General features: G+C 40.3%; 3 protein-coding genes, 1 long non-coding RNA gene and 1 other non-coding gene across 9 annotated transcripts in view; 2 read left to right on the forward strand and 3 right to left on the reverse strand.

Moving 5' to 3' along the window:
- The window catches only part of LOC122327734 (CUGBP Elav-like family member 5), a 1,183,696-nt gene that overhangs the window by 228,298 nt on the left and 935,633 nt on the right, over positions 1–19,765 (reverse strand). The gene's annotated exons all lie outside the window — the stretch shown is intronic.
- On the reverse strand, positions 933–7,150 carry creb3l3a (cAMP responsive element binding protein 3-like 3a). Its single transcript, XM_043223289.1, has 10 exons — positions 6,995–7,150; positions 6,687–6,800; positions 6,198–6,435; positions 5,863–5,996; positions 5,583–5,693; positions 5,387–5,493; positions 5,105–5,173; positions 4,937–5,021; positions 3,297–3,393; positions 933–2,249 (listed from the first exon to the last, which is right to left on the reverse strand). Exons 1-10 carry the CDS (start codon positions 7,013–7,015, stop codon positions 1,945–1,947), a joined length of 1,281 nt encoding a protein of 426 aa, XP_043079224.1. The 5' UTR covers positions 7,016–7,150; the 3' UTR covers positions 933–1,944.
- Positions 6,449–14,324, forward strand: LOC122327757. The gene is made up of 7 exons (XR_006247710.1): positions 6,449–6,463; positions 11,802–12,047; positions 12,414–12,580; positions 12,997–13,164; positions 13,278–13,392; positions 13,469–13,575; positions 13,778–14,324. It is a non-coding gene; the product is annotated as an uncharacterized LOC122327757 (long non-coding RNA).
- On the forward strand, positions 13,620–13,686 carry LOC122328232. Its single transcript, XR_006247780.1, has one exon. It is a non-coding gene; the product is annotated as a small nucleolar RNA SNORD37 (small nucleolar RNA).
- On the reverse strand, positions 15,146–19,736 carry btbd2a (BTB (POZ) domain containing 2a). Of its 3 annotated transcripts, none has more exons than XM_043223278.1 (9): positions 18,919–19,736; positions 18,599–18,718; positions 17,894–18,050; positions 17,592–17,697; positions 17,298–17,495; positions 16,991–17,183; positions 16,761–16,848; positions 16,360–16,506; positions 15,146–16,163 (listed from the first exon to the last, which is right to left on the reverse strand). In XM_043223278.1, exons 1-9 carry the CDS (start codon positions 19,518–19,520, stop codon positions 16,002–16,004), a joined length of 1,773 nt encoding a protein of 590 aa, XP_043079213.1. In that variant the 5' UTR covers positions 19,521–19,736; the 3' UTR covers positions 15,146–16,001. The 3 variants fall into 3 exon arrangements, with proteins under 3 accessions (XP_043079213.1, XP_043079214.1, XP_043079215.1); XM_043223279.1 differs by having other exon boundaries at positions 19,009–19,735; XM_043223280.1 differs by lacking the exon at positions 18,599–18,718 and having other exon boundaries at positions 19,009–19,734.

Here is a 19,765-nt window from a genome sequence, read left to right on the forward strand (position 1 = left end):
TTTTCGTAAGTTTTCTTATGTACAATTGACTTGAAGTACCTCCCACACTAAAGGTTATTTACTTCACAGTCTCTGAAATGTCAAAGAAAAGCTAATGAATCTACACAAACTACTGCTTTCATGTCTAATCATTTATGCATCTCGCATAAAGTATAAAGTGCCTTTACATTGATAACGGGTCTAGCCACATAAAAACTGCATTTGTCTCTAGGATGCTCGTATTTGTTACCGAGATAAGTTGTTCACCTGCTCTTTCTCATCTGCGCTGGCCTGATTCTGTCTCTCGTGACATCCAAATTGTGCTGAAAGGCATTTACATGTTGACGCCAGAGACAGAGACTTGTCCATTCCGTACGACGTATTTTACAACATTTATTGGAAAAAGCAACAACAAAGCGACACCGTAAAATAGGTTGAAAGGCAATTCAACACGATGTTTTATTGAAAAAGCGCGTTTGTTATCAAAAGCAATTTATGCACACTGACTTGTTCTTAGTCCATAAAAAAATTACTTCAGCCTTCAGATTAATACCCATAAAGCAAAACTGTCTTCAAAGAGAAAACATACACAAGGCAGCACTTTAGGACAAACTTGCCGAAGGATTCAAAATGTAAAATTCATGAATTGGAATGAGTTGATTTTGTATTATTATTCACCTCAGCTGTAGTTCCAGTAATACATTGGAAGAGCAGATGGTTCAGACTTCTAGTGATCACAGCCATATAAAAGGTCTGATGCTACATCTGGTATTTGAATTGATTGATTGATTGATTGATTTATTTTCTGTTGTTTAATAACCTTTAAAGAAATAGTTCACCCAAAAATTAAAATTCAGATATTTTGAAGAAAGTTTGTAAGCAGGCTGTTTTGTTTTGGTCACCATTGACTTCCATAGTTTTTTTCCTACTATGGAGGTCAATGGTGACCAAACTGGTGACAAACTTTCTTCAAAATATCTTCCTTTGTGTTCGGCAGAACAAAGAAATTCATACAGATTTGGAACTACTCGAAGGGTGAATAAATACATTTTTGGGTGAACTCTTCCTTAAATCTGGGCAAAGGTGAAATAAATGTGAAATATTTCACGTTTCAAATTGACCATGCGGTGAGATTTCGTTGCTTGCATTAAAGTAATTGTTTATTCTTTATTTCAACGTTTCACACACACGTTATTTTTATGTACATTTTATTACAACGCGCTCTGAATACGTTATTGTAATTGGTCGATCGCGTCATTCAGCAACCTGATATTGGCATAGACTAATATATTATAGTTAAAGGGAGTTTTATATTTCCCATGGCAACTCTTCCGGGCAAATAAAATCGGCAGTACTTTCACTCGCTTTATACAAACGCAACTGCCTCCATCTTGCATCTCAGACTCTCGGTTATCGATTGTAGAGAAAATTACCTGAGAGCAGTATTAATAGGCTATCAATACTATTTCAGCATTCGTCTCGTTGCAAGCCCGATTGTTTTGTAAGTTGTATAGCGGACTATTTTGTCATAGCAGAAACTTCTTTTTTTACAGGTAATATTGTAAAATAATTCCATACCAGTATGTCACGTTTAGTCTATTTAGTGTGTAGCCTAAATAAACAAGCAAGATAATCTGCAGTCAGTTAAAAAATAGTTGTGCCTTGTTTTAAACAGAAACGCGCAGTTTTGTTTGGACCCCGCTGCATTTAAACAAAAAAAGGAAAGACTATCTGCTTGTGGCAAGCTTAAAAGGCAAGCATTCCAAATCAACAGATAAAATCGGACTTGTTATTTTATCCAAAGTTTGATAATGTATAAATAAGCAGCTGTGTACTGTATCTTTTTAAATTACTTCAGCAGAAAGAAGAGAAAAGAGCTTCCAGCAATCTGTTTGCTGGCCCCCGTCTTCAGAAGCGCTGTTGAAGGAGTTTTGACAAATCCCCGGGTAAATCCCCTTCTGCCCTTCACATATCATCAGCATGAGGACTCCGCCTTGAGCCACGTCGTGGATTCAAGGTCACTGTCGCTACATGCCCAGTGATGGGGTCTCCATGGTGATGGTCGTCATGCTGGTCTATACTGTGGTTGTGAGACTCAGAATCGTAATTGGTGAATTCTGGCCTCCTGTGAAGTCTTCCCAGCAGCGACGCTATCTCCGCCATGCTTTTATCCTCAGAGAAGCGCGGGAGCATTTTGGAGTCCTCAGACACGGAGAACGGATGCTCCAGGGCGCGGGAAGACTGAAGGTTGCGCAGTGACCGTGATTGAACTGAAAGGGGTTACAGAAAATGTAAGAAAGTTAGGCCTACTTTAAACTCCTTTTTGTAAAAAGTGACTGTGCTATTCTTCTTTTAAACAAACTCTGCTTGATAATTGCTCTTTTGGACCTTTAGAAAATAGAAGACCTTTAGAAGAATGTTTTCTTTCAAGAATTCGTTTGTTTTGAATGTCGGTCGTGAATATTCCCGCCACGTTGTCATTTCCAGCACATCACCAACTCGTGTCGCAATTGAGTTCTGTAAATTAATTTGTGAACTTTCATGTAAATAAAATAGCCGACTCCTTTTGTCTTGCTAAGGCTATCGGTTTGTATAATAAATACACAGAAATGTTAGTATTTTCACATGTTGTGCATCATTTGACTCGCGATGGAAATATGATGTATACAAATGATAGGCCTGTTTATCTTTTTTCTTTAGTTTCCTCACGCCTCATATTTCATCTGATTTTAAAAAAACAAAAGTGTTTTTAGTTTAACAAACCCACATTTATATGCTTTTTTTAACATATCAAATTTTGTCAATCCCTGATAATCAAACTTTTTCACTCTGTGACACATTTTCCCCTCTTCTTTTTCCCTGATCTTCAGCCATTCGCTTCAAAAGAGCTGCGGTGCTCAACGGGACGTTAATCGAACAAGACTGTGACCAAGTGCACCAAACTTTAGCCATGACCTACGCTTAGCCTGCAGAATAAGAATTGATTCCCTTCAGAAACACTGACAGCGGTTTGATGAGGACAAATTACAGCTTTTCTTCCACGCCGTTGATTCAACGTGTGGGAAACATGACTAAGCTGTTTGCCATTCTTCTAGTCCGCATCAACTCTCCCAGTACTTCCAATAATTGTGACAAGGTTTCAGTCCAAGCCTAATGGCTTGTCAACCAAATGATACATTACACAGACTGAAGAACATCTTGTTCTTCAAGCATGACATTTTCTTCTCAAGATAGCAGTGAGAACATATAAGGTAGTTTTAATGGGTTTTTCCCCTCAAGGACTGGATGGAGAAGATGTCTCGGGTCAGAAAACTCACCTCTCAATGGGCTGAAGTCTCCATGTTGGCTGACCTTGGTATCTGTGAAGGGCTTCAGATTGGGCAGCAGAATCAAGGTGAAAGACAGAAGCAGCACCTGAGGGACGAAGGCAGATGGAAAGTTTGAGTGGAGCAGCAAAGAAGGCCATTGGTGGAGTACAGCTTTGATGTAATATCTTTTTTTGAGGTATGTTCTCAAGTAGCTGTAGATAAGAGTGTGATCCAAGCCTCCTTCATGTTGAGAAACACCGATGATTGATTTAAAGGGTTAATTCACACAAGAATAAAAGAATAAAAAACATGTTAATTTGTATTCCAAAGATGAATAAAGGTCTTTGGATGAGCTTGAATAATCAGTGATAGAATTTGTATTTTTTTAGTGAACTATCCCATTAAGAGCATTTGCCAAAGTCTTGACACAATAAAATGTACATGAGAGATTTTGGATGATACGTTTTTTTTTTACATTTACTCAATTAATATTACTTGTGTAACGGCAAGTTTTTAATTAGCCATCACACGCATCTTTAGTGTCAAATACTCCTTCAGGAAACATATCTTCTCATTAATGTCATGATGAAAACAATGCTACTTAGTATTTTTTGTGACTTTTTCCCCAGGGTACCTTAATGAACAGAGAGTAAAAAAAAATTAAATAATTAAATTACATATCTGATTTCGAGAAGCTTGAAATTACAGAGATTGCATTCTTGTGAAGGAAGTTATTATAAGCAAAAAAAATCTGGCTAGCACTGAAGCACGGGGACACATGTTCACTAGTAGCTAGCTGTTTGGTAGCATGCGTATTATTTACTGTTTATTAGTATTTATAAAGCACATATTCTGCAAGACTTCTGTACATCCCTAATCCTGCTCAATATTTAAACTCAACAACTACAATATTAACTACTATTGAGCAGTAATTAGGAGTTTACTGAAACAGTAGTTGTAGTTAATAGTTGGCTAATAATACTGAGAACTGGATTTAAAATCAAGTGTGACCCATATCTTCATGTAGGTTTTGCTGTTGTTGTTGTTGTTTTATCTTTCTTTCCTAATCGTATACAGTTTGCATGTGTTTTGAGACTTACTAGGTCATGGCAAAGTTTTCTGTAAAATAGCTTTGAAACAGTATTCACAAATCTGTAAATAAATCATTCGAATTGGAAAGGGTTCTCAGGATTATACATCTGAAAGCATAGACTATATTTTTCAGACCATTTTCAATAATTTATTGGAATACAGTTTAATTAATAAAAAAATAAACATGTTGCAAACATGCTTCATGTTTTTCATATACACTATATAAATGTGTCTTTATAAATAAATATACGTGTGTATATATATATATATATATATATATATATATATATATATATATATATATATATATATATACAGAGATATTATATTTGTTTATTTTATTATATTATATTTAAATGTATTATATTTTCTTTTTTGAAATCATATTTATTGATAAATCATTCAAAATGTTTTGAACCTTTTTTGATTTTGTGTTGAAGTAAAGATGTTTGTGGTGAAAACAACAAATGTTGTGTGTTCAAGTGTGTATTTTTAAACGCCCAAAGCATGATTGCCGTAATCTTTCATGTGCTAATATCTCTTCTTTTAACCCTCACCAGAATGCAGGTCCCAGTCTGGGCCGTTTTGTTGGATCCATTCATGACCATCGCCTGCAGCCGACGCAGTTGTTCCATCAGGGATCTGAAATGGCGAGAGAGGCGCAAAAGTTCAATTTCAGTAGCCTGTACGGAGTGTGAAGATTACCAAGAAAACGATTCCCTCACATGTTGCATTTCTCCAGCTGGAAGACTTTCCTCTGCAGCTCCTGGTTGTGTGTGCTGCATGCCGCCATCCTATAAGAACCATGTAAAAAAAAACAGGTTGCAATCAAATCCGCTCTCGAGTTAATTCTGAAACGCGGCGGTGAACCTCCACCTGGTGTTTTTCCAGGGGGCTTGTGTTCAGTAGCTGAAAATTGCATCAGCTCGGATTATGATTTTTACTCCTTGATTCGACGCACGTAGCTTCCGCTTTTGCTTCATTTGTTCGAGCACAACAGTCGATACCTGCTCTCCAGGCCGTCGATGTATTCTTTCTTCTTCTTCCTGCTCTCTTGGGCCGACTGCTTGTTGCGGATCTTTCGGCGGATTTTCTTCAGAATCCTTTCCTCGTACTTGATCACGGGAGGGAAGCAGAAACATTAAGCTACAAAGGCAAACGGCAGCTCTGTACTGTTGTGGAATAATTGCCAACTGAGGGTACCTTAGTGAGCGGGAACTGATTTGGCAGAGTCAGTCCTTCCTTGGCAAGTAGTCGTTTCTCATCCTCTGTGAGAACCAGCTCCTGGTAGGACTGCTGGGTTGCCTTTGTGGCCTGGAATAATATATCAAACGGACATGAAACTAACAAATCCAATCAACGTCTCTGTGCGCCTGGATGGTCAGAAGCCTATCGGGTTCACCTTTTATCTGCTCTCAAGTTCACCTTTTCCCTATCCTGCCTTGTGTGTTTTACCTAGCTTCATGCCTGAGTGCAAACTCACAGGCTCTGGTGTGCCAGATAGCAGCAGGTCCTTGACAGTTAGGGGGAATCCAGTATTCGGTTGTGCCTGCGGTGTTTCAGATGCACGCTGCATCCCTCCGGCCCTCTCTGGGAAGAAGCCAGTCTCCCAGCCATCTGCAGAAACAGATAATACTATTTATCCTTCTTTGTTTGCGTGTGAAGAGATTCACAAAGCTCAGGAATAGGGGCTTATCTTCAGAACGTGTAGCAAAACAGGGCACAATGCAGTGAATCAATAAGTGGGAGGCTAATCATCTGTGTTTACAGAGTCTCGAGTCACCACCGAGACTCGCTTCACGAATACCTGATACTCACTGAAATTAAAAGGGAAGTTGGTGTCGAGGCTGTGGATATGCGCCTGGGATGTGACGATGCGAGGCTCCGGAAGAGGGCTTGCGGTTGGCGGCGGACTGTCGATGTGATCCGAATGAGGATCTTCGCTGATCCCGCTGTCGCTGGGAGAGGGCGACCAAACTGGAGATCCAGAAACAGAGTCATAGCCACCTAAAAGTGCGTTGAAGAACTCTTCGTTACCCTGAGCGGGCATCATCATCTGGCAATCGAGAATACAGTGAGATACGGTGAGATATTGAGTTCTTTCTTTTGCGGAAGACAAAAGAAGATTTCGAAGAACTGTTTAGAATGTCCTTTAGAATATCTTCTTTTTGTGTTCCGCACTAGTCAACAAGATTTGGAATTGACGTTGGGGGTAAGTAAATTAGCATTTTCATTTTGGGGAGATTTTTTCCTATTTTTATGTTAAAACTCGAAGAATTAGAGGATCTTGGAAGAAGCCAGACTTACGTGAGGATCTTGAACTGGCCAAGGCTGATCGCTTTGTGGTCCCATAGTCTCATGCCGTAAGATGCCGTCATTCTTATCAAAGAGCAAATCGAGTAGTTCTATCCCTTCACCACCCTGAGGATATATTTGCCTTATATATCATTTGTTGCCACCAAAACAGTTGAAAGCAAGCAAATGTTGAAAAAACTGTTCCATTTTTTGAACTTTGCTCCGTATGAGATATTACACAGGCATGCTAGATAACATAGGCTACGTTAAATATGAATTGTCATGCAAAACTGATAAATATTCTAAACATTGTGACTTACCTGGTCTGAATAGTTCTCCATTGCTGTGACCCAGGGGTAACCAAATCTAAAATATTCTTGAAAAAATGCGCAAAATGAGACAAAACCAAAATATATGTCAATCCTTACTTTGTCTTTGTCCCTCTGCTCACCCAGGACAAAGTTCGAACTCCAACGCAACAATCAGGTCATCATCCTCAGTTCTGCATTTGATTGGCTGTTCTTTGTTGGGATGTAAGATAAAAATTGTGGAAACACCCTGAAGAAATAGCTCAGTTTGTATTTCAGCCAAACATACTGCAACTTCTGTGGTAGACAGTGTAAAGTAAAAATCTATAGCAATCATATAATGAGCTCAAAAATACCAGGTGAAGTGCATCAAAAGTAAAAAATAATGACAAAACTTTCATATGCTACCAGAAATTTTTGCAACAAAAAAAATAAACAAAAAAACAGTTTCCTGACAATGTACCACTGTCTTGCCGTCTCATCTCTGGAATCATTCCTTGGAGTTACTTCAGTGTTTCAGTGTACTTGCAAGTAAGAGTTTCAGACATTTGTTATGGGAAAACACCTGATGCAAAGCCAGTTCAAAGGGCATATTTTCCCTTCTGTGTGAGGTAATTCAACCTTTCACACAGTTTTGACAATCAAAAAATATATAATATTTAAGCGTTATAATTTGTATCACTAGTTGTAGAAAGTAATGATTTTCTATGCATTTTTATTAATTGTGTTTGAATGGTAAAAATCTGCTTTAAATCATACAAATTGTATTATTATTAGTTTTGCAGTATATTACTTTTTTAACTTTTATTTTACATTTTAATTAAATTTTTATTATTATTATTATTATCTAATACTGTTATTCCATTCTTAAATATGGTGCATCTCTGACTCCACCAGACTATTATTTAATTTTTGAGCTGTCTTTTAAGCTGTCTTAAGCCATGCATATATATATATATATATATATATATATATATATATATATATATATATATATATATATATATATATATATATATATATAGAGAGAGATATATTGCTATTTTTACAGTGCCATATTTGACTCACGCAGGAACAACTATCATCTCATCAGGCCCAGTGTGTTATCTCTTAAAAGAAAGTCTATCTCCATCTACTTTTCTTCCATCACCTACCACGCAAAGCTTTGAAGGCGAACAGGCTCATCCAAAATTGAAAGCTATCGTGATTTACATGGGCTGTAGCTTTAAAAAATACTTTCCCATTCTCAGATTTCAATCTGTTGTGTCTCACATAGGCTTTGCTGAAATTGACCGGAGCCTTTTCTTTGCTTACTTTTCATTAGCAAGCACAGATTCAGTCATCAATTAGAGCACAGTGTCATTTGTATGCAGGGGAACTTTAAACAGGCATTATGGCGCCGTTAGATTTGTCCACTGCGCTTTACTCGCCATCAAAGTTAGCAGCGTCACGCACGCGGTTCAAAGCATCAGCCACCGTTTTACAAAGCACTCACGTTCCTCTCCACAAGAGACTTAATTAGACTGTGAAATTCCTACATGGAGTGTCAATTTCAGGGAAAGTTTGAAGGAAAACTGAAGGACGGACCATTTTCCTGGATGTTTTCCCCTTGTCTTCAACACATCAATATCTTTTCCTTAAAAGTATTGTTTGCTAAGAAGAAACCTCTTTTGAAACATCACAGTCAGGCAAAAATCAATGGCAAACTATGCATAGAAAACATTAGACACCTTTTTACTCATTTTAAGCAGCATTTTATTGGGATAGTTCTCAAATTGCAATTGCCAAGATATTATACACTAAAAAAAAGTGTTCCACACAGCTCATGGGGGTTAATAAAGGTCTTATGAAGTGAACAGACATATATAAAGAAGAAAAACCTTTATATTTCACATTTTATAAACCATGATCTCTAGCTTCCGCTAACTGTTGTACTTTCGAACTGCCTATTCACCGGAGAGTGGCGTTCCAGCAGATGACGTAGGTGTAGAGTAAACAACGAACAACTGTAACTGTAAACTGTAAACCTCTGTGACGAAGAGTCAGAGACGTTCGGATCCATTTGCAAGCTCTTTATTGAGAATGGTCTTAACAGGCAGAAAGTCAACAACAGGGTCAGTAATATCAGAGATAGAGGAAGAATCACAACAAGCACCAGGCTTGGGTCATGGAAGGGACAGCAGACAGGCAGCAAACAATCAGAGAAACGAAAAACAGTCCAAGATCAAGGCAGGAAATAACAGTAGAATAGGAACAGACAACTTTATCAGCCAGGTGAAAGGGTAAGGATAAGACTTCACACTCGGGGTGAGTCTGAGCACAGTTTTTATAGAGGGTATAATGGTAATCAGTCCTAGGTATGGGGCATGATGGGAAATGCAGTTCGGGACGGCTAGCACTCAGGGGAGGGTTTCCTCCGGTGGCTGTCAGAGAGAGCCACAGAGACGCGGTTCATGACACTTTAGCACAAAGAAATGATTTAAGCATCGTTCACAGAAAGTTTTTTTCGGAAACGTTTCAGCTGGATGTTCGTTTAACACTTTTTGAAATGTTACAGCTTGTTTTAGGACATTCAGAAAACGCTCAAAACTAATATTAGCGTGGTCGCAAAATGAAAAGGACTAAATGTTTTCTCAGCATTTGCATGACAAAAAAAAAACTGTAAAAACAGAAAACTGGAATGTTTAGACTTAATTGGGATGTTAGCAAAACATTCATAGAACATATTTTTGTTATCTGGAATGTAATATAAAATCATATAATGGCAAATAAAAAGGGAAAAAGAAACTGAATGCGAATTCTGGGAATTTCAGTTTATGTTTTTTCACTGTAAATTATATGATGAATTATTAATTTTTCACTAACAAAAATGACATCTAACAGTATTTTACTGTAAAATTAAATGAAATGACCAATTGAAGGGAACTTTTTTTTTAAGTGCTGAAAAGCACTTTAAGCATAAGCAGCCGTAACCAACATCCCACGAACGCGCCGACTGAAAAATATTTTCAGCTCACTTCATTTATTGACTGATACTTTTTAGCCACTCAGACGGTTTGAAGGCTCATGCGCCTGACCAAGTCGCTCTTTTCTGTCACTTTGATTTTATCTCAAGACAGAATGACGGTGTCCTATTGTATCACTGTCAAAAAAAACGTATGTTCTCGGGTTTGATTAAAATGCTTGTATTCAGTGAACTAGTGACCTTGAGGTGGTTCCAGCCTCTTCTTCCTCCCATAAACCTCTTAACAACAGTGAAGATTGTTGTCACGTAGACAGTAAGAGCATAAATGCAATTGTTTTTTTTTTCCTCTACTTCACATGCAATCCGCGTGGGCGCTGTAACCATCTGGATGCTCCCCGCGAACCTGTAGAGCAGGCTGCAAGACGAACAAAAATAGAGCTCAGAGTGTTTAGAAATGAAACATTCTCACTCTGAAGTGCAAAATCTGTCATTACAGTTGAGTGCTTGCATCAAGCTGCTCTCATGTCCTTGGCTTCAAAGCAAATGCGTGACCCGAGCCAAAGCATGCAATGCGCCGAATCACATATTCAATCCAGCTGTAGCGTACTTCATCTGCCAGCTTTCACGAATTATAGGACCGCCATTGAATGCGAATCTCGCAAGCGGGCCCGGTGCTACAGGGATGTCTGAGGGCGCCCGACATCCTCAGTTTAAAAGGTCGTGGATGAATAAGGATGTCTGTGATAATACAACGGGGCCATCTTTAAAACATCCTGTCCTGCTTAGAAGTGCTTTACACACACTGAGTGAAATGTAATCTTAATCGTAACTGAAAGGTTTTTAAACACATTTTTCGAAGGTGAATGTCAAAAAAAGCTTTTAAAAGTTGATTTTTTTAAATATCAATGTTATGAAAGTTATCCTCGTCATAATGCTAAACAACTTGTGCCAAAATCTGAGCATTCTGAGCCCAACACAGTTGTAATTTTCACTTTTGACAGTAATGGAAATGAAGTTGTGAGGGACATGCCAATTGTTGCTGACAAACGTCCATCTGAAACACTCCATAAAAATTTTTTTTGGCGTGGCGCTTGTAATTGTGAAGGTTGTTTTTTGAAGGCGACCCTACGTGCCACTTCTCTGTGTTGCCTAAAATATATAGGTTTTGGCTTTGATTGTGTGTACAGACTGATCGCTGTGTGACATTGGTTCCTTTAGTTTCAAGTTACTTTAAATCTAAGCGATATAGAAATCCCAGCTAGGACGTGTCCAGAAAAGATGCCACGGCACGGCACGTATGATCACCATGTGTTTATTGCACGCAGCATTAGTTTTTATTTGCGTTAAATTCACCATGGTGTCTAACCTAATAAAGCAAAGGAGACTTTGGTTACTTAATTCCAGCCAAAACACATACAGTATCTCAACATAGCCCACTAATCACTAACAGCATATGCTAGTTAGGTTGATTTAGGTGCTGGTTTAAGCTGGTCATGTGCTGGTCTTATATTTGTCCTAAGCAACTAGGATCACCTTAAGCCAGTTTATGGCCAGCCAAGCACCAGCTTAAACCAGAATCATAATCTTTCAAATATATGATTTACATCCCCTTTAGCATGACTTTTTGCCCACAGTTCTGCATGAAAAACTTAAAGAACAAGTGACTGATCGTGTGCAAATCAGAGCTTGCAAAACTACGGTGATTATAACTGATGCTTTGTGTATTTAGAGACGCAGCGCCACCTGCTGATCGAATGCCTGTTATATAAATGCCTGAACATATAAAGAAAACTGTTTCAGTGGTTTAAATCTTTTCTTTTCTTTTTTGTCATTTAATGCGCTTGTAATTTACAGTGACAGACAGCGTTGGACACCCTGTTCTCCACATTCTCTGTCATCCTGGAAACTACGATAGTGATACTGCACCTTTAAACGCGAGGCATGGCCCGACGTCATCACGTACAGTACGTACAGCGCGCGCTTGATATATATTCATGAGGGTCGCTTTCCTCCCTCCCTTTTCCGCCTGCGTCCCAAAGAGACGGGCGGTATAAGTCTGACTTCGCCGTTAAAACGAATCCAAAAACATCGGGCAAAATGGTGAGTGGATGTATGATGGAGTTTACTTTGTGCGTTAATAATCTTATGAAGTTTGATATTTTATCATGATTTAAGCGGTTGGTTTAATAGTGGGGGTCTGTACGAGAAACTTACGAAACGCTGACCAGCATATGAATTAAATCCTACCTGGTCTAGTTTTAAATGTAACGTTACGGTTCCTATTGAAAACTTGAGATGAACTGATCATTTTAGTACATAGTTTGCACTGAAATGGTGAGGGTAACTTTAGTTTTTACCCATTGTGCTGCCTGGTACCATGGGTATTGTTAGGATTAGGTGTAATGTATTCATTATTATAACCAGAAATATTAATTATTCTAAACATGTTCTCTTTTCACCTCCCAGGTGAACTTCACAGTGGACCAGATCCGTGCCATCAGGGCCAGGCAGTCAAATATGTGTAATATTGCACACGTTGATCACGGCGAGTCCACTTCGACAGACTTTCTGGTGTCAGAAGCTGGTATCATTCCCTCAGTCCATGCTGGAGAAAGGAAGGCTGAGCAATCCACGTGAGTGTTAAAACATTCTCATTTCACATCGCAACACCGAAATTTGTAAAGACTGACTTACAAACATTGAGAATTAGGTGCATATGCTCAAATGCAATGTTCTAGGAGCTCACTTATTATTTGGCCTTCATTAAGCAATGCAAAGATGGCTCAGGCTTTCTCATCAACCTAATTGACTCACCTGGGCATGCAGACTTCTCTTTAGAGGTTACGGCTGTGCTTTGTGTCACAGATGGTGGATTGTGTATTGATGCGTGCAATGGAAAGTTTTCATGAATGTTGAACGTTCTTCGTGGAACCCTTGATTCCGATAAAGAACCTGTTGAGTAATGGTGTAGGGTGCCTGACTTGACGTCTGAAATGTTGCGTGATTCGTGGGTTATTAATTCAAATGCTATAAATGTGCTTTCTTGCAGGAGGATGTGTCTAGACGGAGGCTGTGCTCAGACAGGCCACTGGTGAGAGAATAAAGCCAGTATTAATTAACAAGATGGCTCACGCATTGATGGAGCTGCAGCTGAGCCCAGAAGAGCTGTACCAGATTTTTGCTGCGCATTGAGAATGAATCTATGGGCAACATTATGGTTAGTGCCTCATGGCTTGCTCATGGGATCTTTTTAAATTTAAAGAGGGAAAACTTTTACAATTTCACCACAGGAATTTATTTTTTTTAAATTACATCTGTTCTTTGATCCAGGCGTTGGTACTGTTGGCTTTGGACTGCATGGTTGAGCTCTGAAGTGGAGATGTATGTGGTGACGCTCAGCTGAGCAGTGCAAGTTGAAGATGTGATGAAGCTTCGGGGGAGACTGGTAAGACCGGAAAACCAAAAGAACAACACGACTAAATCTAAAGTTTCTTGATGTAACTCATCCCACTTTCTTGCAGGTACTTTGACCCTCTTTGTGGCAAGTTTAGCCAGTGTCCCACTTCACCAGATGGTGAATAACTTACTAGGACTTCTGCCCAACTGATCCTAGACCTTATCTTTTAAAGTGAGTAATCTTGCACTGTAAATGGGGAACGTTGATAACAAGCCATTAATGATGATTTTAAAAATTCTTCACTTTGACCTGATTGTCTTGATGAGAGAAATTTGTCTGATGTGGCTGTGGTGAACAACTTGGGTTCATTTGCTCTGTGCCAATGGAGATTTATATTGAGCTTTAAATGTTTTTGTTTTTTCTCATTCTATAGGTATTTGAACTTTGAACGTTTGAGGAAGAAACTAAGCTGACTGAGACGCTGGACATCAAATTAGATTCTGAGGACAGGGGGCCCTGCTTGAAGTCTGTGTCGTTGCCAGAAGGAGAAGCTCTGCTTCAGATGATCACCATCCACCTGCCCTCAGTTTACTATTCAGAAGTACTGCTGTGAGCTGCTTTTTAAAGGACCTGGAGATGATGCTGCCATGGGTATGTTGTAGCTATCGGAACATTTGATTTAAAAGTGGTATATGTCCTGGGGTGTTTAACATACTTGGTACCACTATTTAGACCGGTCACACCTTTGCCATTTTAAAGGACGGTCTTTTGTTTTTGTTTTTCCCCTTTTAGGCAGTTTTTCTAGCCTTTATTGTATGTCATGTTTTGTCATTTGCTCGTGTATTAATAAAGCAATAATTGTTAGAAAACTTGCTATTGTGATTTTTGAAATTAATGTTTTGTTAAAACTGAGTTAACTATAATAATTTTCACAATTTATGTATATTCTGTGCTTGCTGTAATAAATGTGATCAATCTACCTCCAAATTTTTTTTTTTTTTTTTGTGCGTTTCTCTGAACTATTGCAGTCAAAGAACTGGAGTTTCACCTCTAGCAAGGGCTCAAAATGGGTACATAAGTCACATTTTTGCAACAAATCAATGTCTTAATTTAATGTAGTGTACTTCTCCAAATTTGCTGTTGCACCTGGGAGTATCAGTGTGGGGTGTTAAAACACCAGTTGTCAACATTCAAATGGAGAAGTTATCCTTTGACTTAAACTGTACCCATAGTAGTAATACATAGGCAGTGACATTGGTTGCTCATAACCTCAATCTACTTGGGTAGAAACTAAATCTGTACACTTTAACTTAAAAAGGTGTAGGGAGTGTTCATGTGTACTCAAGGGTATTGTAAATTTTGGTGCTAATTTCAAAGTAATCCTTTCTTTTCTGGATTATAGTCTGGACAGTTTCCCTTTTACACAAAAATAAGGGCTTAATTTGTACAGTGGTACATACAAAACCTATTTAGACTAACGTTGTAGTCTAGACTGATTTCATGTCAACTCTAATTAGCATTTAAGGTAATCACTGTTGTTCATGCACGTTCAATGTCAAAGTATTAAACCACATTTCCAAACGTGTTTGAAACAAGCGGTGACAGATGAGCTAGTTTAAAAGCAATCTGATTTGGTATGCAAAGAGTCTTCTAGCCGAGACTTGGAAACCTGGGGGTGGGGGTTCAGCCTCATCTGATTTTTTTTTTTTTTTTTTTTTTTAAGCAAACACTACTCTCAAAAATCAAGTGGTTTAGTATTGGGTTCCATGTATGCTGCATCAATTGATTGATTATAACAAGCTTTGGGTGCAGACTTTAATTGAACAGAAACAAGACAAGGACATTATTTACAGTGCTTACAAAGTAAGCATTGGTACATTCATGAAGCTGTTTCCTGTTCATCTCGTATCAACATCTTAAATGAATATTCAGAATCTGTAACAAATGTTCAGTATTTCACTGCAGTCAATACTTTAGAGTTTGTTTTTGTTACATCGTGGCATTGTGAATGCAAGTGCTCTTGTGGTTTATCACTACAAGAAGGGCAACTATGGTAAAACACCTTAAACATCTACTGTTCACATTGCCGTCAAAGAACTGGAGTTTCACCTCTAGCAAGGGGTGCAGGCCACTCAAAACGGGTACGTAACAGTCCATTTTACAATAAATTGATGTCTTAATTGAAATGTAGTGTACTTTCCCCAAATTTGCTGTTGCACCTGGGGGTTCAAGTGCATCAGTGCGATTTGAAGGACTGATTAGCGTTGAACAATCAAGGGTCAAAAGGTGGAACCAAAAGAAACACCAGTTGTCAACATTCAAATAAATTTACAAATGAAAGAGAGTTACTCTCTAGAATTAAACCGTACCTGTAGTAGATCATTGCAATGACAAGTTCACCTATTTGTTCATTAATTAGCAATGACATTGGCTGCTCATAACATCAAGGTGGTACTACAAGGTGCTACTTGGGTAGAAACAGAATCTGTACCCTAAGTACACTTTGAAAGGACTGAATTCTCATGCTTCAAAATATTAGAAACAAAACTCATTAGAAATGAGATCAGTATTTGGTCGCCGGTCTACATGGAGACCGTTGAATTGGCCACAAAATGCAATGCAAGAATCCTTAATGGTGAGATGATTCTGCTTGGTCATTATGTGTAGAAGATGACCTCTGGGATTTGTCCATCCTCTACAGAAGTGCCATTGTTGTTGCCTGCAGCGTAGCAGAACGTAAAGCAGGTCTTTGTACCAGTAGCAGGGGCTTCGTGGGTGACTTTACGCATCCCTTTGGTCCCATAATGAGAGTCTGGCCCCTGCAAACGCATCAATCCATCAAAGATTAATTTAGAATTCGTGAAGTACTGTCTTGAACTCTATAGATATTGTATTAAATGATTATTCTAAAAGCATTTCCAGGGAACGACGTGTGCAGTCAAAAAAGTTCCATTTACAAATAGCAAAGTTTGAAGAGCAGCTCACATATGTATGGTGCTAATACATCAACAGTACCTTGAGGGTGGCGCAGGCAATGTAGTTGACGCTGGGAAGAATTTCCACAGGCTCCTTGAACATGACTCGGAAGGTACTGGCCGTTCCATCGCAGCTGAAGCCTGTATCGTTCTGACCGAGAACTGTATTGCTATCTGTATGTATAATCTAAATTAAAAGAAAACGTACACCATAACCACTCACGTTTACACACTTACAAGATCAACTTCAAGTTCAAAAACTGCAAAAATTAGTAGTCTGCTAGACTCTTGCCTTGCAGCGTTACATCTGCTCTTTATTGAAATTGATTCTGGCCAAGAATCACCCACTTAGATAGAAAGACCATCTGTCAGGCATGCGCTGTCAGTGAACGTACTGCGGCCAGATCACACTTAAAATGTGAATTTTTTTTTTGTTCTCACCTGGATGTTGACCTGATAGTCAGTTGGACCGTGTATGGACCCATAGAGCCCAAATCCCACCACGAATATTCTGCGGTTCACCGAAAACCTGTGGAATTTGAATGCAAGCATTACTTGACAACAGTTTTTAACGTTCCGCCAATGTCAGTTAAATAAAATGGCTAGAATAAAAGTTCCCGTTCAATGACTCGGCACTTTTCAAATCGATGGTTTTAAAAGCGCACGCTTACCGGATGCGGTCACTGGTTCCGCTGTAGCCCCAGCGGCTCTCCACTTGACTGAAACGTGTGATACTGCACTCTTTCCCCCGGAGGCAACAGCGGGGCCGGTCGATAAACTCGACGTGTGGTTTTGGATTGACGGTAAAATGCAGGAACAGACTGACCACCTCCCGGTCCGTGAGTATACCAGACTGAGCCGGACCTACCGAGCGCATACACAAGGTTTAGCTTCATGAACGTAGTGCAGCTAATACTAGCCTTTTAGCTTAGACGGTGAAATAAAACCCTTTTGTTTTAAAAGCACTCGTGAAATTACCTGCTGCGAACTCTTCAATAGTCATAAGCGGGAAGCGAATAAGGGAAAGAGCTTTTCCCAACACTCTACGCTTGTTCTCCGGCGTGGGCTGCAACTGTTGCCTTTGGGCCTCAGCATCCGCCCAACGAACCGCAGCCCCGAAGAGACGCACTTCCCGTACACCCAGCGTGTCTCTCTCCAGGACCGCCACAAGGGTGTCTGCACAGGAGGTAACGTAAAAAAAAAAAACGGTCTATTTCTTGCTTACTCTTCCGATTGTATTTTGTTGTGAGATTTGATACTTAAGAGCAGTACCGAGGTCGATATCCGTAAATCCCTCGGCGGCTAGAGCATCAGCGGTGTTCTTGTCGATATTCTCTAAACAGAGACTAGCCAGCTGGGGCTCGTCAAAAAGCCGTGCCTAAAAGCAGAAAGAACCGTGCTTTCGTGTAATCTATAATAGACTGCGCGTAAAAAAACAGACCACACTCGATAAGCTTGAGGCGTGTTTGCTAGGATTTGAAAGGGAGCTGTCAAACAAGGGCTCGAGGTGGCTAGGGGACAACACATCAGTTCCTGTTGCCAATATCAAATCGGACTCAAACCCATGTGATTACCTGGGTAAGCAACATGAAAGCATTGTCAGCACGTAGGTTTTTCTTCAAGAATTCGACGCAGTGGGCTTCGAGCGCCGGTACTGCGTACTTTTTGGCCGTGTAAAGCGTGGTCATGACGGTCTCCGGTCCAATTTGCACTTCATCGGAGTATAAAAATCTGCAATTCGCGAAAGGAAAAAAACTATTACAGGCTTACAGACTGACAGAAAGACACGCGTCTTGATACACAGTTCAGCAGATATAGACGGTCACAAGGAAGCATTATTGATCCCCGGTTTATTGCTGGTTTGAGGCTAGCCGTTACATCTGTCCACAGTGTCTAGTGTTGTTGATTCATTACAAACGTTTACCACGGTAACTGTTTATTTCCGCCAAAATAGCGTCGCTCCAGCCACCGCAATCGTTTAAAAGCTATCAATGCAAAGGCGTACTCGCACTGTTGTAGGGTATTGGTGGGGAACAGAACCCGTATGCTATATAGACAGAAACACGTGTGTGTACATATATATATATATATATATATATATATATATATATATATATATATATATATATATACACCATGGTAAATTTTTGCAATGGCCTGCTGACTGCAGTTACATGGCAGAGGGCATCTGAAGGACGTTATGACAACAGGGGTCAACACACAGAAGAGCAGTACAGAGCATTAAGCGTGCAGCGAAGCATTCCGCGGCCCATTCTTACTTGAGAAGGGCTAGAAATGCAGCCGGTTCCACATCTGGCAGTTCAATTTCGGTCGACGTTGTTGCCATGCCACCGTTGAACATGGCATCAAACACGGCACTTCCCACAGCGAGAGCAAATCTGCGAAGAGCAACGGGACCGGACTGTAAACACGGCCATTTGAGGATTAAATATGGACTTAACCTCGCCGAAACAAATGCTTATAGTTCATATTCATCGAGCGGGAGAGTTTGCCATAAGCTCAGTTTATTGCAAAATACAGAATGATTTCAAAAACGACTCCAGTAAAACATACAAAACAGACCGCTATTCATCCCTACCTGTGCGCTGGAATGCGCTGCACTCCCATTCCCTTCCCAACCAAAAAATGGACGTCACTTAGCACTTCGTTGTTAAACAAAAATGCAAACCTTTCTTTCACTGTACTTTTTGTCGCTTGCCAGTTGTAGACCGGCTCTCGATAAACCAAAACCGAAGCCGGGCTGCTGGGAAGCGAGGCGACGGCGGCGGACGCGTCGGCGGCGGCGGAGGATGCGGTGGACGAGGATGAGGAGGATGATGATGATGGTGTCGCCGTCATGTTTGACGCAGCGCCTGAAGTCGCTCCGCTCGGACCGACCGACTGCCGCGGAGGGTTGTGCGCGCTCGGGGCGCTCCTCACCGCAGACTCGGCGCCTCCGCCGTTCTCCGGGCCCGACCGGGGGTTCGCGTTCCCCGCGCTCCGGTTCACCCCCCCGGCTGCGGCCACGGCTCCCCCGTTGCTGGCGGGTGAGGAGTGGGCGCTGTTGCTCGGCGGCGCATTGCCCAGCGGCCCCGAATTAGACAGGTTTAGGCACGAGGATCGGCTGTTGCTTTCACCCGCAGCCATCTTGGATGGCGAACACTGCAGGCTTTGCTGGAATAAACATACACAACAGCGCATAACCAGAAACGCTGGCCAAATGACTGCCTTCCCGCGAGAGACTCGAACATCGTCGAGCCGCTTTTAATTGACTTGGCCTTCTCGCCTTTTTAGCTTTCGTGTTTAGGACGTGGCCGTTTTATTCTCCGGCCAGCGCTTTTGTTGGAGAAGGAGGCAGGTGCTCGTGGAAATGTTTTCATTCTAGGAAGTGCGAAATGTGCAAATGGCGTGAGACTAAGAGAGCAACTTTTCCCACATGTTTAAAA

The sequence above is a fragment of the Puntigrus tetrazona genome, chromosome 22, assembly GCF_018831695.1.
Source record: "Puntigrus tetrazona isolate hp1 chromosome 22, ASM1883169v1, whole genome shotgun sequence".
NCBI lineage: Eukaryota > Metazoa > Chordata > Actinopteri > Cypriniformes > Cyprinidae > Puntigrus > Puntigrus tetrazona.

Coding starts and splice junctions, on each gene's coding strand:
- creb3l3a (XM_043223289.1), bottom strand. CDS start 7,015: ATGGAGAACTATTCAGACCAG. Junction 5,694..5,862: donor TATCTGGCACACCAGAGCCT/GTGAGTTTGCAC, acceptor ATATTATTCCAG/GCCACAAAGGCAACCCAGCA. Junction 2,250..3,296: donor AGACTTCAGCCCATTGAGAG/GTGAGTTTTCTG, acceptor AACCCCTTTCAG/TTCAATCACGGTCACTGCGC.
- btbd2a (XM_043223278.1), bottom strand. CDS start 19,520: ATGCGCTGTTGTGTATGTTTATTCCAGCAAAGCCTGCAGTGTTCGCCA. Junction 18,051..18,598: donor GCATTTCTAGCCCTTCTCAA/GTAAGAATGGGC, acceptor CGCGAATTGCAG/ATTTTTATACTCCGATGAAG. Junction 17,496..17,591: donor ATTTACGGATATCGACCTCG/GTACTGCTCTTA, acceptor CCTCCTGTGCAG/ACACCCTTGTGGCGGTCCTG.